Source organism: Oncorhynchus kisutch, linkage group LG30, assembly GCF_002021735.2.
Source record: "Oncorhynchus kisutch isolate 150728-3 linkage group LG30, Okis_V2, whole genome shotgun sequence".
NCBI lineage: Eukaryota > Metazoa > Chordata > Actinopteri > Salmoniformes > Salmonidae > Oncorhynchus > Oncorhynchus kisutch.
Window position 1 is genome coordinate 35,456,138 of NC_034203.2, and position 22,309 is coordinate 35,478,446.

At 46.9% G+C, this 22,309-nt stretch overlaps 1 protein-coding gene across 1 annotated transcript in view; it reads left to right on the top strand.

The window, feature by feature from the left end:
• Positions 1-21,963, top strand: part of LOC109874760 (protein unc-13 homolog A) — a 97,197-nt gene extending 75,234 nt beyond the window's left edge. The window contains 18 exon segments of the mRNA XM_031810303.1: positions 1,958-2,092; positions 3,059-3,186; positions 3,305-3,390; positions 3,493-3,619; positions 3,763-3,859; positions 4,815-4,958; positions 5,192-5,278; positions 5,623-5,700; positions 6,317-6,405; positions 6,612-6,755; positions 12,866-12,989; positions 14,808-14,864; positions 15,455-15,535; positions 15,725-15,872; positions 16,230-16,286; positions 16,772-16,864; positions 17,134-17,293; positions 17,374-21,963. Of these exon segments, the coding sequence (XP_031666163.1) occupies positions 1,958-2,092; positions 3,059-3,186; positions 3,305-3,390; positions 3,493-3,619; positions 3,763-3,859; positions 4,815-4,958; positions 5,192-5,278; positions 5,623-5,700; positions 6,317-6,405; positions 6,612-6,755; positions 12,866-12,989; positions 14,808-14,864; positions 15,455-15,535; positions 15,725-15,872; positions 16,230-16,286; positions 16,772-16,864; positions 17,134-17,293; positions 17,374-17,665 (2,127 nt within the window). The 3' untranslated portion in view covers positions 17,666-21,963.
• The last annotated feature ends 346 nt before the right edge of the window (positions 21,964-22,309 follow it).

A 22,309-nucleotide genomic window follows, 5' to 3' on the forward strand; every position in this document is an offset into this window, starting at 1 on the left:
CAATTTTTTTGCTCATTTATTTTGATTTTCCCATGATGCCAAGCAAAGAGGCACTGAGTTTGAAGGTAGGCCTTGAAATACATCCACAGGTACACCTCCAATTGACTAAAATTATGTCAATTAGCCTATCAGAAGTTTCTGAAGTCATGACATCATTTTCTGGAATTTTCCAAGCTGTTTAAACTTAGTGTATGTAAACTTCTGACCCACTGGAATTGTGATACAGTGAAATAATCTGTAAATAATAGTCTGTAAACAATTGTTGGAAAAATGACTTGTGTCATGCACAAAGTAGATGTCCTAACTGACTTGCCAAAACTATGTGTGGAGTGGTTGAAAAACGAGTTTTAATGACTCCAACATAAGTGTATGTAAACTTCTGACTTCAACTGTATGTGTAGGTTTAGTTTATTAAAGTGACTATGCATAGATGACAACAGAGAGTGGCAGTGGTGTGGAGAAGGGGGGGGGGGGGAATGCAAATAGTCTGGCTAACCATTTGACTAGATGTTTAGGAGTCTTATGGCTTGGGGGTAGAAGCTGTTTAGAAGCCTCTTGGACCTAGACTTGGCGCTCCGGTACCGCTTGCCGTGTGGTAGCAGAGAGAACAGTCTATGACTAGGGTGGCTGGAGTCTTTGACAATTTTTAGGACCTTCCTCTGACACCGCCTGGTAAAGAGGTCCTGGATAGCAGGAAGCTTGGCCCCAGTGATGTATTGGGCCTCTGCAGTGCCTTACGGTCGGAGGCCGAGCAGTTGCCACACCAGGCAGTGATGCAACCAGTTAGGATGGTGCAGCTGTAGAACCTTTTGAGGATCTGAGGGCCCATGCCAAATCTTTTCAGTCTCCTGGGGGGGAATAGGTTTTGTCGTGCCCGCTTCACAACTGTTTTGGTGTGCTTGGACCATATTAGTTTGTTGGTGATGTGGACACAAAGGAACTTGTAGCTCTCAACCTGCTCCACTACAGCCCCGTCGATGAGAATGGGGACGTGCCCCTGAGGGGCCCCTGTGTTGAGGATCAGCGTGGCAGATGTGTTGTTACCTACCATCACCACCTGGGGGAGGCCCGTCAGGAAGTCCATGATCCAGTTGCATAGGGAGGTGTTTAGTCCCAGGGTCCTTAGCTTAGTAATGAGCTTTGAGGGCACTATGGTGTTGAACGCTGAGCTGGAGTCAATGAAAAGCATTCTCACATAGGTGTTCCTTTTGTCCAGGTGTGAAAGGGTAGTGTGGAGTGCAATAGAGGCTGCATCATCTGTGGATCTGTTGGAGCGGTATGCAAATTGAGTGGTTCTAGGGTTTCTGGGATGATGGTGTTGATGTGAGCCATGACCAGCCTTTCAAAGAACTTGATGTGGGGATGTTGACAGACTGTGTGCTTTTAAAAGTGAGATTTTCACTGGTCAGTTACTTTAAGGTCAACGGCATCAACAACATTTTGCAGTGGCCATCAGTCTCTGGACTTCAACCCCATTGAAAACCTGTGGTTTGAATTGGAGAGGGCAGACCATAAGTGCAGATGAAGGATATCAAGGATCTAGAAATATTCTGTATGGAGGACTGGTCTAAGATCCCTCCCACTGTGTTTTCCAGTCTCATCAAATATATTTTGTAAAAGCTTTGTGCCGTTATCCTCACAAGGTATTGAAAAAAGGGGTGCCAATAATTGTTTTGCTCCTCAGGGTAGCCTAGTGGTTAGAGCGTTGGACTAGTAACCGGAAGGTTGCAAGTTCAAATCCCCGAGCTGACAAGGTACAAATCTGTCATTCTGCCCCTGAACAGGCAGTTAACCCACTGTTCCTAGGCTGTCATTGAAAATAAGAATTTGTTCTTAACTGACTTGCCTAGTTAAATAAAGGTTCAATAAAAATCTTTATCAAGAGTGACAATGTTTTGGAACTGACTGGTCATTCTAATGCTAAACTAACTGACCTCTGACCCTCCTGTGTGATCAGGTCCAGGAGCTGCAGAGCCCCCCCAGGGCCAGTCAGGTGGTGAAGGACTGTGTTAAAGCCTGTCTCAACTCCACCTATGAATACATCTTCAACAACTGTCATGAACTCTACAGCAGAGAGTACCAGACAGACCCTGTGAGTATGTGTGTTTGTGTGTGTTTATGTGCGTGTGTGCACATTGTTGTGGCAGAAATGGGGTGAGTTGTTGTAACTTCTGAAGTGTTATGGTCTGTTCTGTGTTGGACTGTGATGCTATGCCTGTTATAGACTCTTGGTATGTCTGCACCCTAACACAAGGCCAATGTGTTCCGGAACTGTTGCTTGTATAAAGAACTGTTGTGTAAACAATATGATTGTATTATTACCTCTATCTCCCTCGCTATATAAGAGACATGGAACCATGTACTCTGGGAGCTCCTTCCCTGACTGAGATCAGAGAGGGATCTCCCTCGCTATATAAGAGACATGGAACCATGTACTCTGGGAGCTCCTTCCCTGACTGAGATCAGAGAGGGATCTCCCTCGCTATATAAGAGACATGGAACCATGTACTCTGGGAGCTCCTTCCCTGACTGAGATCAGAGAGGGATCTCCCTCGCTATATAAGAGACATGGAACCATGTACTCTGGGAGCTCCTTCCCTGACTGAGATCAGAGAGGGATCTCCCTCGCTATATAAGAGACATGGAACCATGTACTCTGGGAGCTCCTTCCCTGACTGAGATCAGAGAGGGATCTCCCTCGCTATATAAGAGACATGGAACCATGTACTCTGGGAGCTCCTTCCCTGACTGAGATCAGAGAGGGATCTCCCTCGCTATATAAGAGACATGGAACCATGTACTCTGGGAGCTCCTTCCCTGACTGAGATCAGAGAGGGATCTCCCTCGCTATATAAGAGACATGGAACCATGTACTCTGGGAGCTCCTTCCCTGACTGAGATCAGAGATGGATCTACCTGCTGCTTGAATCTATTAAAGATTCACTATTATCATTATAAATTAGTCTCTGCCTAATCTTTGGATCGAATTTTCCACATCAACGTGCTTGCCTGTGCTTGCCTGTGTGTATGTCTGTCTGACCTTCCTCTCTCTCTCCAGGCTAAGGCTGACGTTCCAGAAGAGCAGGGTCCCAGTATCAAGAACTTGGACTTCTGGTCAAAACTCATCACCCTCATCGTCTCCATCATAGAGGAAGACAAGAACTCCTATACACCCTGTCTCAACCAGTGAGTCTCTCTGTCTCTCTACCTCTCTCTCTTTCTTTCTTTCTTTCTCTCTTTCTCTCTTTCTCTCTTTCTCTCTTTCTCTCTTTCTCTCTGAACACTGTTCTCCTGTCCCGCGCAGGTTTCCTCAGGAACTGAATGTGGGCGTGATCAGTGCAGAGGTCATGTGGAACATGTTTGCTCAAGATATGAGATATGCCATGGAGGGTAAGTGTGTGTGTGCGTGCGTCTGTGTGTGAGATTGTGTGCCTGTGTGTACTATGAATGAATATGTTCCAAATCTCCCCTACTATTCTCTATCATTGTCAGAGCATGAGAAGAACCGGCTGTGTAAGAGTGCTGATTACATGAACCTGCACTTCAAGGTGAAGTGGCTCTACAACGAATACTGCAAAGAGCTGCCCACCTTCCAGAAACGTGTACCGGAGTACCCAGCGTGAGTGTTCTTTATCTCATCTTATTCAGCTCTTTTTTTTATGGAAAGTCCATTGATTTTTGTAAAAAACAAAATGGGGGGGGGGGGGGGGTGTTATCACATAATGAGAGGTTTTTGTGGACCCCTTCTCTGCCGCCTCATAGGTGGTTCGAGCCGTTTGTCATCCAGTGGTTGGACGAGAACGAGGAAGTGTCCAGAGACTTCCTGCACGGTGCCCTAGTGAGGGACACAAAGGACGGGGTAAATTCACATCTATTTCCTTTCTGAGATATGTTTTGTTTTACAGGCCCCTATTTATGTGGCATTTGCTAGTCAATACATGGTCAAATTGTAATTATGTAGTTATTTCTCAATAATAATAACTTTAAAGTAACTTTATACATGATGATAAGCCATGTCTGTGTAGGTCTATTAGACCAGTTGCAATATGCAGTTTCACTGGACAAGCTGCAAAGGGTGTAAACACCCAACACAGAAGTTACTGCTCCCTCTATCTATCCCTCCCTCCCTCCCTCTATCTATCCCTCCCTCCCTCTATCTATCCCTCCCTCCCTCTATCTATCCCTCCCTCTATCTATCCCTCTATCTATCTACCCCTCCCTCTATCTATCTACCCCTCCCTCTATCTATCTACCCCTCCCTCTATCTATCTACCCCTCCCTCTATCTATCTACCCCTCCCTCTATCTATCTACCCCTCCCTCTATCTATCTACCCCTCCCTCTATCTATCTACCCCTCCCTCTATCTATCTACCCCTCCCTCTATCTATCTACCCCTCCCTCTATCTATCTACCCCTCCCTCTATCTATCTACCCCTCCCTCTATCTATCTACCCCTCCCTCCCTCTATCTATCTATCCCAATTACTGTTGCCTACAGCAGCTTCCTGTTTCCTGTGTCAGCAGGAAACCAGTCCCACCGCCACCCCACCCCCCCCTTCACGACATGATCAATAATCCTCTAATGACAGGGGTGTTAATGAGGCCTCTGCTCCCCATCATATCACTAATCACCATTCACCTGATGAAGAGAGGAACCAGCCACACACACTGTCCATTCATAGAGAATGTATTGGCTTGAGAAAGGGGGCATCCCTCTCCTGTTCTTTGAAGTGTGGGGATCCCAGTAGTGCCTTTTGTTAGATATCCGAGTGCTTTTTAACCCCCCACCCCCCTGCCTCTCTTACCCCATACAGTTCCAGGTGACGTCAGAGCATGCTCTGTTCTCCTGTTCGGTGGTGGATGTGTTCTCTCAGCTCAACCAGAGCTTTGAGATCATACGCAAGTTAGAATGTCCTGACCCCCAGATCGTAGGCAACTACATGAAGAGATTCGCCAAGGTACCACCCTTAGGCCTTACCAATATGGCCGACAATAACACTGATATGGTTAGATGATGCAGAAGATGCTCATTCAGATGATAAACATCTCTCCCTTTCTCCGTATCTCCCTCTCTGTATCTCTGTATCTCTCTCTCTCTCTGTATATCTCTTTCTCTCTGTCTCTCTCTGTATCTCTCTATCTATCTCTCTCTCTATCTATCTCTCTCTCTCTGTATCTCTCTCTCTCTTAGACCATCGGGAACGTTCTGCTGTCCTATGCTGAGATCATTTCCAAAGAGTTCCCTAAACAATGTGGGAACAAAGAGAAAGAGAAAGTGGTAGGTTAGGGAAACTGTGTGTGTGTAAGGGCAGGAGTGTTTGATTAGCTGAATGTGGTCTAAAGGGAGAAGCTGGACTGGCTCCCAGGGGAACTAAGTCTCCCAAAGGACTGACTCATCTATAGTGAACACTCACTGAGCCTTCTGTGTCTGTCTGTCTGTCTGTCTGTCTGTCTGTCTGTCTGTCTGTCTGTCTGTCTGTCTGTCTGTCTGTCTGTCTGTCTGTCTGTCTGTCTGTCTGTCTGTCTGTCTCAGCAAGATACAACTTATCTCTCTCTGCTCATATCCGAAAGATACAGAGAGATATGTAAAATATGATCTCTCCTTATTTGTGTCTTCTTCAGCCCTGCATCATCATGAATAACATCCAACAGCTTAGAGTGCAGCTGGAGAAGATGTTTGAGGCCATGGGAGGCAAAAATGTGAGTCTGTCAACGTCCACAGCCATCACTCTGACCTCTATGAGCCATCACTCAGACCTCTATGAGTCATCACTCAGACCTCTATGAGCCATCACTCCGACCTCTATGAGTCATCACTCTGACCTCTATGAGTCATCACTCCGACCTCTATGAGTCATCACTCCGACCTCTATGAGTCATCACTCCGACCTCTATGAGTCATCACTCCGACCTCTATGAGTCATCACTCAGACCTCTATGAGTCATCACTCAGACCTCTATGAGTCATCACTCAGACCTCTATGAGTCATCACTCAGACCTCTATGAGCCATCACTCCGACCTCTATGAGCCATCACTCAGAACTCTGAGTCATCACTCAGACCTCTATGAGTCATCACTCAGACCTCTATGAGTCATCACTCAGACCTCTATGAGTCATCACTCAGACCTCTATGAGCTATCACACAAACCATATTGTAAAAATGTATACCTACAATGTAATTACACTGTACCTACAGTATGTCATTTACTAAATACATGTATGTAGGACACTTCCTGCTATGTAAATACATGTATTAAGGACACTTCCTGCTATGTAAATAAATGTATTAAGGACACTTACTTCCTGCCCCCAGCTGAACGTGGAGGCCAGTGACTTCCTGAAGGACCTGCAATTAAAGCTCAACAACGTCATGGACGACCTTAGTAGGATCTTTGCCGTCAGGTGTGTGTGCGTGTGTATTTGTGTGTGGGTATGTGTGGACTTGTTTAGTTGAAACATGGCGCTTTCAGGGTTGTATTCATTAGGACATGCAATGGAAAACGTTTTGGAACTCCCTCTTTCAATCAGCTTTCTTCCGCTTGGTGCCTAATGAATACTACCCAGAGTTGTGGGTTTTGATTGTTGTCTGTGTGTCTGTCTGTATATAGTTTTCAGCCCCAGATTGAGGAAAATGTAAAGCAGATGGGAGATATCTTGGGCCAGGTGAAGGGACAGACTGTTACAGACAACAACAGCGTGGCCGGGGATGCAGACAACGTCCTGCAGCCCATCATGGACTTCCTCGACACCAAGTGAGACACAGAGACCGAGCCGTGCACACACACCACACACACACAAACACACACCACACACTACACACACACACACCACACACCACGCACACACACACCACACACCACGCACACACCACACGCACACCACACCACACCACACACACCACGCACACCACACCACACCACACACCACACACCACTCACACACCCACACACCACAAACACACACACACACACACACCACACACACACACCACACACACACATCGCACACGCACACACACACACCACTCACACCACACACGCACACACCACACACGCACACACCACACACCACACACCACACACACATGCACACACACCGCACACGCACACACACCACTCACACACGCACACACGCACACCACACACCACACACCACAAACACAAACACACACACCACACACACACCACACACACAGGTATCTCGACAAACCATTTCTGTATGGACCTTGCTTTGCGCACAGGGACATTGTCATGCTGAAACGGGAAAGGGCCTTCCCCAAACTGTTGCCACAGAGTTGGAAGTACATAATCGTCTATAATGTCATTGCATGCTGTGGCGTTAAGATTTCCCTTCACTTTATCTAAGGGTCCTAGCCCGAACCATGAAAAACAGCCCCAGACCATTATCTTTCCATCCCCAAACTTTACAGTTGGCACTATGCATTGGGGCTGGTAGCGTTCTGCTGGCATCCACCAAACCCAGATTTGTGTGTCGGACTGCCAGATGGCAAACTGTGATTCATCACTCCAGAAAACGCGTTTCCACTGCTCCAGAGTCCAACTTTACTCCACTCCAGCCGGCTTGTGTGCGGCTGCTCGGCCATGGAAACCCATTTCATGAAGCTCCTGACGAACAGTTATTTTGCTGAAGTTGCTTCCAGAGGCAGTTTGGAACTCAGTAGTGAGTGTTGCAATCGAGGACAGAGGATTTTTAGACGGTACGTGCTTCAGCACTTGCCTGTCCCGTTCGGTGAGCTTGTGTGGCCTACCACTCGCGGCTGAGCCATTGTTGCTCCTATACATTTCCACTTCATATTAATTAACTGCGCTTACAGTTGACCGGGACAGCTCTAGCAGGGCGGACATTTGACGAACTGACTTGTTGAAAAGATGCTATCCTATGACTGTGCCACGTTGAAAGTCACTGAGCCAATGTTTGTCTGTAGAGACTGCATGTCTGTGTGCTAAATTTTATACACCTGTCAGCAAAGGGTGTGGCTGAAATAGCGGAATGCATAAATTTGAAGGGGTGTCTACATACTTTTGAACATGTAGTGTATTGGTCACATACAAGTCTCAAAAGTCAAACAAGACATTCAGATTATAATGGGGAGATCCATGTAATAACTAGCCCCTGCCCTAACGTTAACTACTAGCCCCTGCCCTAATGCTAACTACTAGCCCCGGCCCTAACGCTAACAACTAGCCCCTGCCCTAACGCTAACTACTAGCTCCGGCCCTAACGCTAACCTAACTACTAGCCCCGGCCCTAACCCTAACTACTAGCCCCGGCCCTAACCCTAACTACTAGCCCCAGCTCTAACGCTAACTACTAGCCTCAGCCCTAATGCTAACTACTAGCCCCGGCCCTAATGCTAACTACTATCCCTAGCCCTAATGCTAACAACTAGCCCCTGCCCTAACGCTAACTACTAGCCCCGGCACTAATGCTAACTACTATCCCCAGCCCTAACGCTAACTACTAGCCCTAATTCTAACCTAACTACTAGCCCCAGCCCTAACCCTAACTACTAGCCCCAGCTCTAATGCTAACTACTATCCCCAGCCCTAACTACTAGCCCCAGCTCTAATCCCAACTATTAGCCCCAGCCCTAACGCTAACTACTTGCCCCAGCCCTAACGCTAACCTAACTACTAGCCCCAGCTCTAACCTAACTACTAGCCCCGGCCCTAACGCTAACTACTAGCCCAAGCTCTAACGCTAACTATTAGCCCCTGCCCTAACGCTAACTACTAGCCCCGGCCCTAATGCTAACTACTATCCCTGGCCCTAACGCTAACAACTAGCCCCTGCCCTAACGCTAACTACTATCCCCGGCCCTAACGCTAACTACTGGCCCTAATGCTAACCTAACTACTAGCCCCAGCCCTAACCCTAACTACTAGCCCCAGCCCTAACCCTAATTACTAACCCTGGCCCTAATGCTAACTACTATTCCCAGCCCTAACCCTAACTACTAGCCCCAGCCCTAATGCTACCCTAACTACTAGCCCCAGCCCTAACCCTAACTACTAGCCCCAGCCCTAACCCTAACTACTAGCCCCAGCCCTAACCCTAACTACTAGCCCCAGCCCTAACCCTAACTACTAGCCCCAGCCCTAACCCTAACTACTAGCCCCAGCCCTAATGCTAACTACTAGCCCCGGCCCTAACGCTAATTACTAACCCCGGCCCTAATGCTAACTACTATTCCCAGCCCTAACACTAACTACTAACCCTGGCCCTAATGCTAACTACTATTCCCAGCCCTAACCCTAACTACTAGCCCCAGCCCTAATGCTACCCTAACTACTAGCCCCAGCCCTAATGCTACCCTAACTACTAGCCCCAGCCCTAATGCTACCCTAACTACTAGCCCCAGCCCTAATGCTACCCTAACTACTAGCCCCAGCCCTAATGCTACCCTAACTACTAGCCCCAGCCCTAACCCGAACTACTAGCCCCAGCCCTAACCCTAACTACTAGCCCCAGCCCTAACCCTAACTACTAGCCCCAGCCCTAATGCTAACTACTATTCCCAGCCCTAACACTAACTACTAACCCTGGCCCTAATGCTAACTACTATTCCCAGCCCTAACCCTAACTACTAGCCCCAGCCCTAATGCTACCCTAACTACTAGCCCCAGCCCTAATGCTACCCTAACTACTAGCCCCAGCCCTAATGCTACCCTAACTACTAGCCCCAGCCCTAACCCTAACTACTAGCCCCAGCCCTAACCCTAACTACTAGCCCCAGCCATAACCCTAACTACTAGCCCCAGCCCTAACCCTAACTACTAGCCCCAGCCCTAACCCTAACTACTAGCCCCAGCCCTAACCCTAACTACTAGCCCCAGCCCTAACCCTAACTACTAGCCCCAGCCCTAACCCTAACTACTAGCCCCAGCCCTAACCCTAACTACTAGCCCCAGCCCTAACCCTAACTACTAGCCCCAGCCCTAACCCTAACTACTAGCCCCAGCCCTAACCCTAACTACTAGCCCCAGCCATAACCCTAACTACTAGCCCCAGCCCTAACCCTAACTACTAGCCCCAGCCCTAACCCTAACTACTAGCCCCGGCCCTAACGCTAATTACTAACCCCGGCCCTAATGCTAACTACTATTCCCAGCCCTAACACTAACTACTAGTCCCAGCCCTAACGCTACCCTAACTACTAGCCCCAGCCCTAACGCTACCCTAACTACTAGCCCCAGCCCTAATGCTACCCTAACTACTAGCCCCAGCCCTAACCCTAACTACTAGCCCCAGCCCTAACCCTAACTACTAGCCCCAGCCCTAACCCTAACTACTAGCCCCAGCCCTAACCCTAACTACTAGCCCCAGCCCTAACCCTAACTACTAGCCCCAGCCCTAACCCTAACTACTAGCCCCAGCCCTAACCCTAACTACTAGCCCCAGCCCTAACCCTAACTACTAGCCCCAGCCCTAACCCTAACTACTAGCCCCAGCCCTAACCCTAACTACTAGCCCCAGCCCTAACCCTAACTACTAGCCCCAGCCCTAACCCTAACTACTAGCCCCAGCCCTAACCCTAACTACTAGCCCCAGCCCTAACCCTAACTACTAGCCCCAGCCCTAACCCTAACTACTAGCCCCGGCCCTAACGCTAACTACTAGCCCCGGCCCTAACGCTAATTACTAACCCCGGCCCTAACGCTAACTACTATTCCCAGCCCTAACACTAACTACTAGTCCCAGCCCTAACGCTACCCTAACTACTAGCCCCAGCCCTAACGCTACCCTATCTACTAGCCCCAGCCCTAACCCTATCTACTAGCCCCAGCCCTAATGCTAACTACTATCCCCAGCCCTAATGCTAACTACTAGCCCCAGCCCTAATGCTAACTACTAGCCTCAGCCCTAACGCTAACTACAATCCCCAGCCCTAACGCTAACTACTAGCCCCAGCCCTAACGCTAACTACTAGCCCCAGCCCTAATGCTAACTACTAGCCCCAGCCCTAACCCTAACTACTAGCCCCAGCCCTAACCCTAACTACTAGCCCCAGCCCTAACCCTAACTACTAGCCCCAGCCCTAACCCTAACTACTAGCCCCAGCCCTAACCCTAACTACTAGCCCCAGCCCTAATGCTAACTACTAGCCCCGGCCCTAACGCTAACTACTATTCCCAGCCCTAACACTAACTACTATTCCCAGCCCTAACACTAACTACTAACCCTGGCCCTAATGCTAACTACTATTCCCAGCCCTAACCCTAACTACTATTCCCAGCCCTAATGCTACCCTAACTACTAGCCCCAGCCCTAATGCTACCCTAACTACTAGCCCCAGCCCTAATGCTACCCTAACTACTAGCCCCAGCCCTAACCCTAACTACTAGCCCCAGCCCTAACCCTAACTACTAGCCCCAGCCATAACCCTAACTACTAGCCCCAGCCCTAACCCTAACTACTAGCCCCAGCCCTAACCCTAACTACTAGCCCCGGCCCTAATGCTAACTACTAGCCCCGGCCCTAACGCTAATTACTAACCCCGGCCCTAACGCTAACTACTATTCCCAGCCCTAACACTAACTACTATTCCCAGCCCTAACACTAACTACTAGTCCCAGCCCTAACGCTACCCTAACTACTAGCCCCAGCCCTAACGCTACCCTAACTACTAGCCCCAGCCCTAACCCTATCTACTAGCCCCAGCCCTAATGCTAACTACTATCCCCAGCCCTAATGCTAACTACTATCCCCAGCCCTAATGCTAACTACTAGCCCCAGCCCTAATGCTAACTACTAGCCCCAGCCCTATCCTAACTACTAGCCCCAGCCCTATCCTAACTACTAGCCCCAGCCCTAACGCTAACTACTATCCCCAGCCCTAACGCTACCCTAACTACTAGCCCCAGCCCTAACGCTAACTACTAGCCCCAGCCCTAACGCTACCCTAACTACTAGCCCCAGCCCTAACGCTAACTACTAGCCCCAGCCCTAACGCTAACTACTAGCCCCAGCCCTAACGCTAACTACTAGCCCCAGCCCTAACGCTAACTACTAGCCCCAGCCCTAACGCTAACTACTAGCCCCAGCCCTAACGCTAACTACTAGCCCCAGCCCTAACGCTAACTACTAGCCCCAGCCCTAACGCTAACTACTAGCCCCAGCCCTAACGCTAACTACTAGCCCCAGCCCTAACGCTAACTACTAGCCCCAGCCCTAACGCTAACTACTAGCCCCAGCCCTAACGCTAACTACTAGCCCCAGCCCTAACGCTAACTACTAGCCCCAGCCCTAACGCTAACTACTAGCCCCAGCCCTAACGCTAACTACTAGCCCCAGCCCTAACGCTAACTACTAGCCCCAGCCCTAACGCTAACTACTAGCCCCAGCCTTAACGCAAACTACTAGCCCCAGCCTTAACGCAAACTACTAGCCCCAGCCTTAACGCTAAATACTAGCCCCAGCCCTAAATACTAGCCCCAGCCCTAACTACTAGCCCCGGCCCTAACGCTAACTACTAGCCCCGGCCCTAACGCTAACTACTAGCCCCGGCCCTAACGCTAACTACTAGCCCCGGCCCTAACGCTAACTACTAGCCCCGGCCCTAACGCTAACTACTAGCCCCGGCCCTAACGCTAACTACTAGCCCCGGCCCTAACGCTAACTACTAGCCCCGGCCCTAACGCTAACTACTAGCCCCGGCCCTAATGCTAACTACTAGCCTCTCATCCGGTAAAGTAGAGCAGCCGTCTGCGGGTTGAGAGTCAGAAGCAGGTCAGGCTGTGAATGTGATGTAAGGGTGACACAGTCACAACAATATTGGAGTTGGCCTGAAAAAGCTTGTAGCAATACAATAACATACTAAGATGTATTCTCTCCTCTCTAGTCTGTCGCTGTTTGCTAAGATCTGTGAGAAGACTGTGCTGAAGAGAGTGCTGAAGGAACTGTGGAAACTGGTCATTAACACTATGGAGAAAAGCATTGTGCTTCCCCCGTTCACAGACCAGTCGGTGAGTAACACACACACGTACACACACATTTCCTTATGTCTAAAAACCTGAGCATAATTCTCTTCATTACATTCTCTCTGCTTCCAGTCTTTACAAATTATTTTCAATAGCATAATACAGTATCTACCATTAATTTAGAAATATGAAGTTGGGAACGTACTCTTTGGCTAGAATAAGATGGAGAGGATTCAATGGTTACTTCTTGGTTGTTGATTTGTTGAGATGGGCCTGTGCAGTTTCACTGACCCCCTCTCTCTCGCCATCGCCCCACCCTCTCCTCAGGTTATAGTAAGTACTGTGTGTGTGTGTGTGTGCGTGTGTGTGTGTGTGTGTGTGTGTGTGTGTGTGTGTTCGCGTGATTGAGTGTGTGTTTCTCCCTGTATGATGTCTGTCAGCACGGACACACGGAGTCCTCTGCTACCTGTGACATCACTCCTCTTGTCCCCCATGCTACTCAGTGTAACCCCCTCCCTGTCTCAGATTTATCCCCAGCCCCTGGCCTACTTGTAAACTCCAGAAGGATTGGGTTGTTGTAAGCAGTAAGGCTAACACCTATCCACTCCCTCCAGATCTACATGAGTGACTAGTGGATAGGAGGAGAGGGCTTGATTTGAGTGCATTGTATAGTGTCATTATCAAACCTTGTCTGTATGTTAGAAATGAGCATGGTGCACGGCTGAGCCATGGAATACCTGACCTGGTGCCACTGGAATACAGCACCTTTCCTCCCCGTTAGTCCCCTTTCTCCTCTTCCTGTCCCCTTTCTCCTCTTCCTGTCCCCTCCTTAGTCCCCTGTCTCCTCTTCCTCCCCTCCTTAGTCCTCTTTCTCCTCTTCCTCCCCTCTTTAGTCCCCTGTCTCCTCTTCCTCCCCTCCTTAGTCCCCTGTCTCCTCTTCCTCCCCTCTTTAGTCCCCTTTCTCCTCTTCCTCCCCTCCATAGTCCCCTTTCTCCTCTTCCTCCCCTCTTTAGTCCCCTTTCTCCTCTTCCTCCCCTCTTTAGTCCCCTTTCTCCTCTTCCTCCCCTCCTTAGTCCCCTTTCTCCTCTTCCTCCCCTCTTTAGTCCACTTTCTCCTCTTCCTCCCCTCCTTAGTCCACTTTCTCCTCTTCCTCCCCTCCTTAGTCCACTTTCTCCTCTTCCTCCCCTCCTTAGTCCCCTTTCTCCTCTTCCTCCCCTCCTTAGTCCACTTTCTCCTCTTCCTCCCCTCCTTAGTCCCCTTTCTCCTCTTCCTCCCCTCCTTAGTCCCCTTTCTCCTCTTCCTCCCCTCCTTAGTCCCCTTTCTCCTCTTCCTCCCCTCTTTAGTCCCCTTTCTCCTCTTCCTCCCCTCCTTAGTCCCCTTTCTCCTCTTCCTCCCCTCCTTAGTCCCCTTTCTCCTCTTCCTCCCCTCCTTAGTCCCCTTTCTCCTCTTCCTCCCCTCCTTAGTCCCCTTTCTCCTCTTCCTCCCCTCCTTTACCTGTCTCATATTTTTCTCCTTGTCACGTTTTTCTTTTAGAAGGAACGTGTCCTTCCACTACAGTGTTGCCTGTATGTTGAATGGATTGGAGGTTACCACACAATCCCATCCTGGATTTGAAACCTCTCCTGCACATGTCTTTTTCCCCCATTCTTTATTGTGACATGTTTAACTACATGTATGTGTAATTTGTACTCTCCTCATCTTCTTCAAACAACTCTCCCCCTCCTCATGCTCCGCTCTCTGCACCACCTCCCCTACCCAATTCCCCCTCTTCTCTCGCCACAATCATCCTAATCTCACTCACTCACTCACTCTCACTCTCACTCTCGCTCTCTCACTCGCACTCGCTCTCTCTCTCCATCACAGGGCACTCAGATGATCTTTAATGCAGCTAAGGAGTTGGGTCAGCTTTCTAAGCTCAAGGTAATGATGATGACATATTAGGATGAGTTCCTTTATGATGACACATTAGGATGAGTTCCTTTATGATGACACATTAGGATGAGTTCCTTTATGATGACACATTAGGATGAGTTCCTTTATGATGACACATTAGGATGAGTTCCTTTATGATGACGCATTAGGATGAGTTCCTTTATGATGACACATTAGGATGAGTTCCTTTATGATGACGCATTAGGATGAGTTCCTTTATGATGACGCATTAGGATGAGTTCCTTTATGATGACGCATTAGGATGAGTTCCTTTATGATGACGCATTAGGATGAGTTCCTTTATGATGACGCATTAGGATGAGTTCCTTTATGATGACGCATTAGGATGAGTTCCTTTATGATGACGCATTAGGATGAGTTCCTTTATGATGACGCATTAGGATGAGTTCCTTTATGATGACGCATTAGGATGAGTTCCTTTATGATGACGCATTAGGATGAGTTCCTTTCTTGATTTCTACAGCATGTTTCATATAAAACGCAGTCCTGGGGTGTATTGTGTCGTATTACCTACATTGTTACATTAACTCTGTTGTCTGTTTCCCGGTACACTGCAGGAGCACATTGTGAGAGAGGAGGCCAAGGCTCTCTCCCCTAAACAGTGTGCCATCATAGAGCTGGCATTGGACACCATTAAGGTACCGTATACTACATGTACAGTATGTATAATGTGTACTATGCAGTAAATAATAAGTCTGCTACTGTATGATGCTTCATAACTTGTTATAAGCATGTCCGAGCCATTGGGATGTCTTATAACAAGGGTTATACTATGTTACATCTCTCTAAGGATAAATAACACTGCCTGTTGACCTCTGCCCCTGCAGCAATACTTCCATGCGGGTGGTGTGGGTCTGAAGAAGACGTTCCTGGAGAAGAGTCCTGACCTGAAGTCTCTGCACTACGCCCTGTCCCTCTACACACAACACACTGACAAGCTCATCAGGAAGTTTGTCCTTTCACAAAACGCTCAGGGTACATCACACCCTCTGTCTCTGTCTGTCTGGCTAGTGGTCTGTCTGTCTGGCTAGTAGTGGTCTGTCTGTCTGGCTAGTTGGCTGTCTGGCTAGTGGTCTGGTTGGCTGTCTGGCTAGTGGTCTGGCTGGCTGTCCGTCTGGCTGGCTAGTAGCTGGCTGGCTGGCCCGTCTGTTTTGCTAGTGGGCTGGCTGGTTGGCTGGCTGTCCGTCTGGCTGGCTAGTAGCTGGCTCGCTGGCTGTGTGTGTGTCTATCTGCCTGTGTGTCTGATCTATTTTTTTATGCTAACTGTCATTGTGAAATGTGTTAAAAGAATAGATCCTACTGAGGTGTCTTCTCTCCCTCTCTCTCTGCTAGTCCATGGAGGGAAGGGGGTCAGGTATACCCTCAACGAAGACACATTACCAGAAAAGGGTAAGTGCCTGTGACCGTGCATACCCCCACCCACCCCTCAATTTCTTCCTCCCTCTCCTTCTCTCTACACCTATCCATTTTAAACAGGTGTTTTCAGGAGAATTACCCTCATTACTGAATTACAGTCTTGTCTGCAATCCTGTAGCTTGATCTTAACCCTGGTATTAAATCTTGCTCAGCTAAGCCCTGCTCATCTCGTTACCAAGAGGTGTGTGTATATGTGTGTTTGTTTTGGTACCAATCGTTCCGTTCCGAGCAGAACCCCTATTGTTTTTGTAAACAGGTTCGATCCCCCAAAAAGTACCAATTCATAGAGCTGATTTTCCTTCATTTTTTAAACTTGTGAAATCAACACAGTTTTTACATTTAGCTCAGAACTATCCAAATGTGTCACACACACACACACACACACACTGGCTATGGTCAACAGCAGTGATCTCAACTCTGTGTGTCTGATGTGGTGGTTAACTCTTGACCTCTGGCAGGGTCGGGAGTGGAGGAGCCAATCGGAGAGGTGGTAATGCACGTGGAGATCTACACCCATCCCAACACTGGAGAACACAAGATCACTGTGAGAGGTGAGAGAGGAAGCGATGGAGGGAGGGGCTGAGGGGGAGGGGGAGGTGAACAGGAGTGCGTAAGGTAGGGGTGATGATGGGCTTTACATGCGTTCTAATTGCACTAGACTTGAGCTTCTTTGAAATGCACTACAAACTAGCTACATGTCATCTCTGCTCATCTTCTTCAAACAACCATCCTCATGCACCTCTTTCTGCACCTCTTTCCCAACCCTCTTCCCCTCCTCTCTCATCAACCTTCTCGCTCTCTCTCTCTCTCTCTCGCTCAGTGATTGCTGCTAATGACATTAAGTGGCAGACCCAGGGGATATTTCGTCCCTTCGTGGAGGTCTACATCATTGGTCCCCACCTCACTGACAAAAAGAGGAAGCACGCCACCAAGTCCAAGAATAACAGCTGGTCGCCCAAGTTCAACGAGACCTTCCAGTAGTGAGTATATCAGGTTTCTCTCTGATGGGGTGGGGTCTGTGTGTGCTATCTAACAAACCTCTCCTCTGTCTCCTCTCCAGTTCCTTGGGCAGTGAGTTGGGTCCGGAGGGCTATGAGCTGCAGGTGTGTGTGAAGGACTACTGCTTCGCCAGGGAGGACCGTACGGTGGGCATGGCCCTGATGCAGTTGAAGGACATGGCCTCCCGGGGCAGCATGACATGCTGGCTCCCCCTGGGGAAGAGGGTCCACATGGACGAGACGGGCCTGACGGTACTGAGGATCCTGTCCCAACGCAACAACGACGACGTGGCCAAAGAGTTTGTCAAGCTCAAGTCAGACCAGCGCTCTGCCGAGGAGGGACGGGCGAGCTGAGAGGGAGAGTAGAGATGGGCCTAGTGATCAAGATACTGATTTAGATACACACACACACACACACACACACACACACACACACACACACACACACACACACACACAGTTACTAATACAATACTGGCATGTTTATGTCATATAAACACAGTCATGAACACACTAATCATCTCTAATCACATAATGAGATAAACACAGAGGTGACCAACAGTTCCTTTGAGCACCTGTCAATGAACCAATCAATTTATCAATCCATTTCTACTGCTCTCTCTCTCATTATCTCTCTTTCACTCTTGCATATTACACATTTTATATATATTTAATGCAGAAATGTGAGAAACAAATATTTGATGAGTTATGGTGGAGTTATAGAGACAGATGACTTTGCACTTTGACCTCTCGGCATGTTCAAGAGAGCAGCCCTAAACCCCAACTCTTACTTCTCCGTCTGTTCCTATTAATCTGTCTGTGGGTTTATCAGTGTGTTCTCTTTCGCTCTCTTTCCTTTTCTCTATGTTGTGCTCAGTCTTCCTGTCATGTGATGTGCTCTGGGTAGAAGTAGACCTCAGTGACAGATCTAGGATCAGCTTACACAGTTGTCCTGGCTTTCCCTGTTGGGGAGAGGGAAATGTAACATTGATCTTAGATCAGCGTCTGGGTGCAGCTTCATCCTATCTCGTGTGATGATGTACTTCCTGCATGTTGAACCCAATTCTCAGAGAACACTGTGATTAATTAGCTGATACCACGGCAACAGCTGTACAGCCCCCGCCCCCCACGGACACTTGACACCTTATACCTGTGTGCACGGTGCATATGACCTGGTATAATAAGGGTTAACATAATAATAACCTTTGTAACCATGAAGAAAACTACTATCCAGTAAAAAACTAAGTGAGGAAAGAAGAATGTGCCGACGTTTGATATGAATGTGTATTTTGTAAGACACGCCAGTCTTTCACATGAGTTGAGGTTAGCCTAGGTTTGGATCAGAGTTGTTGGATGTTAGTGTGTTTGGAACACACCGTATGGCCATGTTGTATATAGACACTGAGATGGTGCCGCAGACCCAAACATGTACCTTTTGAAGATGGTCTGCTCTTTTTACATACTCACCTACCCTAGCAATGGCCCTGGCCTGACATTACTATAAAGGAGTAATACTAGCCAATAGATGGTTGATTCAACCCCTCATAAACCCCCTTCTATGTTCCCTTGAAAGTGCACAAATACTGCAAAGGGCTACAGGACCAGCAGACATAGACATTACATAGACACTGCCTGGTCACTTCTCCCGTCTGTGTCTGTGAGAATTGAATAAATATGTTTTCTGTGCTATGGGCCATAAGATAAAACTAACCCATAGGCCACTATATACAGTGAGCTCCAGAAGTATTGGGACAGAGACACATGTTGTGTGGTTTTGGCTCTGGACTCCAGCACTTTGGATTTGAAATGATACAATCACTTTTCATTTAGAAACTTTTTGTACATAGTCCCTCCCATTTTAAGGGACCAAAAGTATTGGGACAAATTCACTTATATGTGTATTAAAGTAGTTAATTTCAGTATTTGGTCCCACATTCCTTGCAAGTAATGATTACATCACTCTTGTGACTCTACAAATTTGTTGGATTAATTTGCATGTTTGTTTTGGTTGTGTTTCAGATTGCTACATGCTAACATCCCATGATATTGTAAAGGTGAGAGGTTAGCATATCTTGGGGGTATGATATTGTGTGTCTAACATTCTCACTCATCATTATTCACAATTAATTCAGGATTAGCCATAGCATCTATATTCATGTAGAAGTGTTTAGAAACATATTATATTCTTATTTACAATAAAAGTGACTCTAAAATGAAACAATACATTATTTACCAATAATTTCTATTGGGCACAAAATTATCTGAAACAACCAAAACAAACCGCAAATGGATCCAACAAGCTTGTAGAGTCACAAGCTTGATGTAGACTTTGGGTACTAGGCATATGGGACCAAATACTACACTTTTGACTACTTTAATACATGTGAAAGTGAATTTGTCCCCATACTTTTTGTAATTTCTAAATGGTTCACCCGATATGGATGACAATATCTTAAAAGTAAAGCTGACAGTCTGCACTTTAACGTCATTGTATCATTTAAAATCCAAAGTGCTGGAGTTCAGAGCCAAAACAACAACAAAATGTATCACTGTCCCAATACTTTTGGAGCTCACTGTTCACCATAAGGTCACTACAGAGCAACTGCATGGTTTCTCTGACTGCCTTTTCAATCATCTGTTTCTGTGTTTTTAAGGCAATACCTATTTGTCTGTTTTGACAATTTGGCCCTGCATTTTTCTGAGGATAAGCTTTAGCCTGTTTTGGAGTATGGCTGTATGTGTCTGTCTGTGTCCGTCTGTTCTGTCCTACCTGATTTCAGTGTTTATTTGTGGTATGTAGAGGCAAGCAATATAACCCCTAATCACTGGAAACCTGTGGCATGCCCAGGAATTCCAACTGCAATACCATGATCCAAGGAGTGGAATGCCAATCTCACATTTTCATTGGACCACTGAGTGGGAAATTCCCTGTTATAATGGACTCATCTCAATTTCCTTCTCATAGGACATGTGTGTGTTTTTCTTGGCATAGAGGGAAATACTTTGGGAATACTGTACATTGGAGAGAATGAATTTCAGCTTACATTAAGATCTCTCCTATCTGCTGTTCAGTCAGCTCCTGGTCTGACTTTTCCAGAGGATGACTTTGCAAAGATTGTGATGAATGGACCAACTCAAATGGACCAGCTAGTGTTTTTCAAAGACTTGTGTTGGCTATTAGAAGTGTCAACGCCCAAGCCATCGTAGTAGTTTAATAATACCACATCAAGGCATCGTAGTAGTTTAATAATACCACATCAAGCCATCGTTGTAGTTTAATAATACCACATCAAGCCATCGTAGTAGTTTAATAATACCACATCAAGGCATCGTAGTAGTTTAATAATACCACATCAAGCCATCGTAGTAGTTTAATAATACCACATCAAGCCATCGTAGTAGTTTAATAATACCACATCAAGGCATCGTAGTAGTTTAATAATACCACATCAAGGCATCGTAGTAGTTTAATAATACCACATCAAGGCATCGTAGTAGTTTAATAATACCACATCAATCCATCGTAGTAGTTTAATAATACCACATCAAGCCATCGTAGTAGTTTAATAATACCACATCAAGCCATCGTAGTAGTTTAATAATACCACATCAAGCCATCGTAGTAGTTTAATAAAACCACATCAAGCCATCTATATATCAACCACCCACTCAGCACGTAAAGATCTGTTGATGTGCCCGTGAGCAAGGCACTTAAACCTAATTTGCTCCAGGGGCGCCCTACCCAACCCTTCCCGTTTTCAACTATGGCTGACTGTAAAACAACACATCTCACTGGCTCTCTCCAGTGTGTCACAATATCGTTTTTTTATTACTTTTCTTTTTGACAATGCAAATGCCATATGGGTGTTGGCACAAAATGCTTATATTGTGATGTTTGTGCTTGTTGTACATGAGTTTGAATCAACACTTTTCACAGCTAGAGCGCAACATGGACTGTGTCATGTTGCATTGTGGAGGGAGAGCTAATACATTATTCTTTTTTTGTTTTTATCTTCTGAGCTTCTGTTTAACCAAAGGCAAGGCTTCTGAATGTCATTTCACATCACATGATCATGACAGCTGACAGTACTGCTAGTGGTGCTTCTGATAGTACATGTATGACTTCATTTAACTCCAAGAACCTGCTCTTTGTTACCACTCATAGAAAGACTGCACACACACGCACATATATACACACTAACATATGCGCAAGCACAAAAGGGCACACGTGAGATGACATGCATGCACGCCACCACATCTCCATGGAGACCAAGTGATGCCCACCCTGTGAATAAAAACAAACACCAGTGCATGAAGGGAAAATGAACTTTAACGTGCCAGCACGCGTCTCTTTGATGTTACCAATAATGGGATTTTTTCTCTCTTTTCATTTGAATACCTATGTAATGATAATGAATTATAACATTTTATTTTTTAAAAGGCTTGTGAATACATACAAATATTTAACCAATATGAATGTAGCGTGTACACGGAATTCGCATGAGAGAATTATTTTCTACTGAGGATGTTTCTAATTTGTTTATCATTACGATTGATTGTTCTTTATCTAGAGTGAAGGTGGATTAGAATGGTGGGTTAGAATGCAGCCTGGTTGTGAACTGCTTCCTATTAAAAAGGCCATTTGTGTCCAACTGCAATGTTCTGTACTTTATTCTCTTCTCTATTAGAGCATATCTGACGCTCAATGATCATGTAAAAAGACACTGTCCTTCCTATGTATTGTCCTACTAAATCTACTGTTTCCAGAAGCTGTCTGCTGGAAACTGCAGCTGCACCCCGATCGTTCATATCTACTGCCACCATGTGGTGGAATGAGAGATGACAATGTGCCCCAAAAAAAGGGATAGATCACCCATATTTAAATGCTACTTGTTTCATTACCTTGAAAGCAGTCTATGGACATTCATGCTTCAATTTCCAAACCACCCCAAATAAGCATTTTTAAAATGGCCCGAGTGATGTATTCCTTCTCCTTTA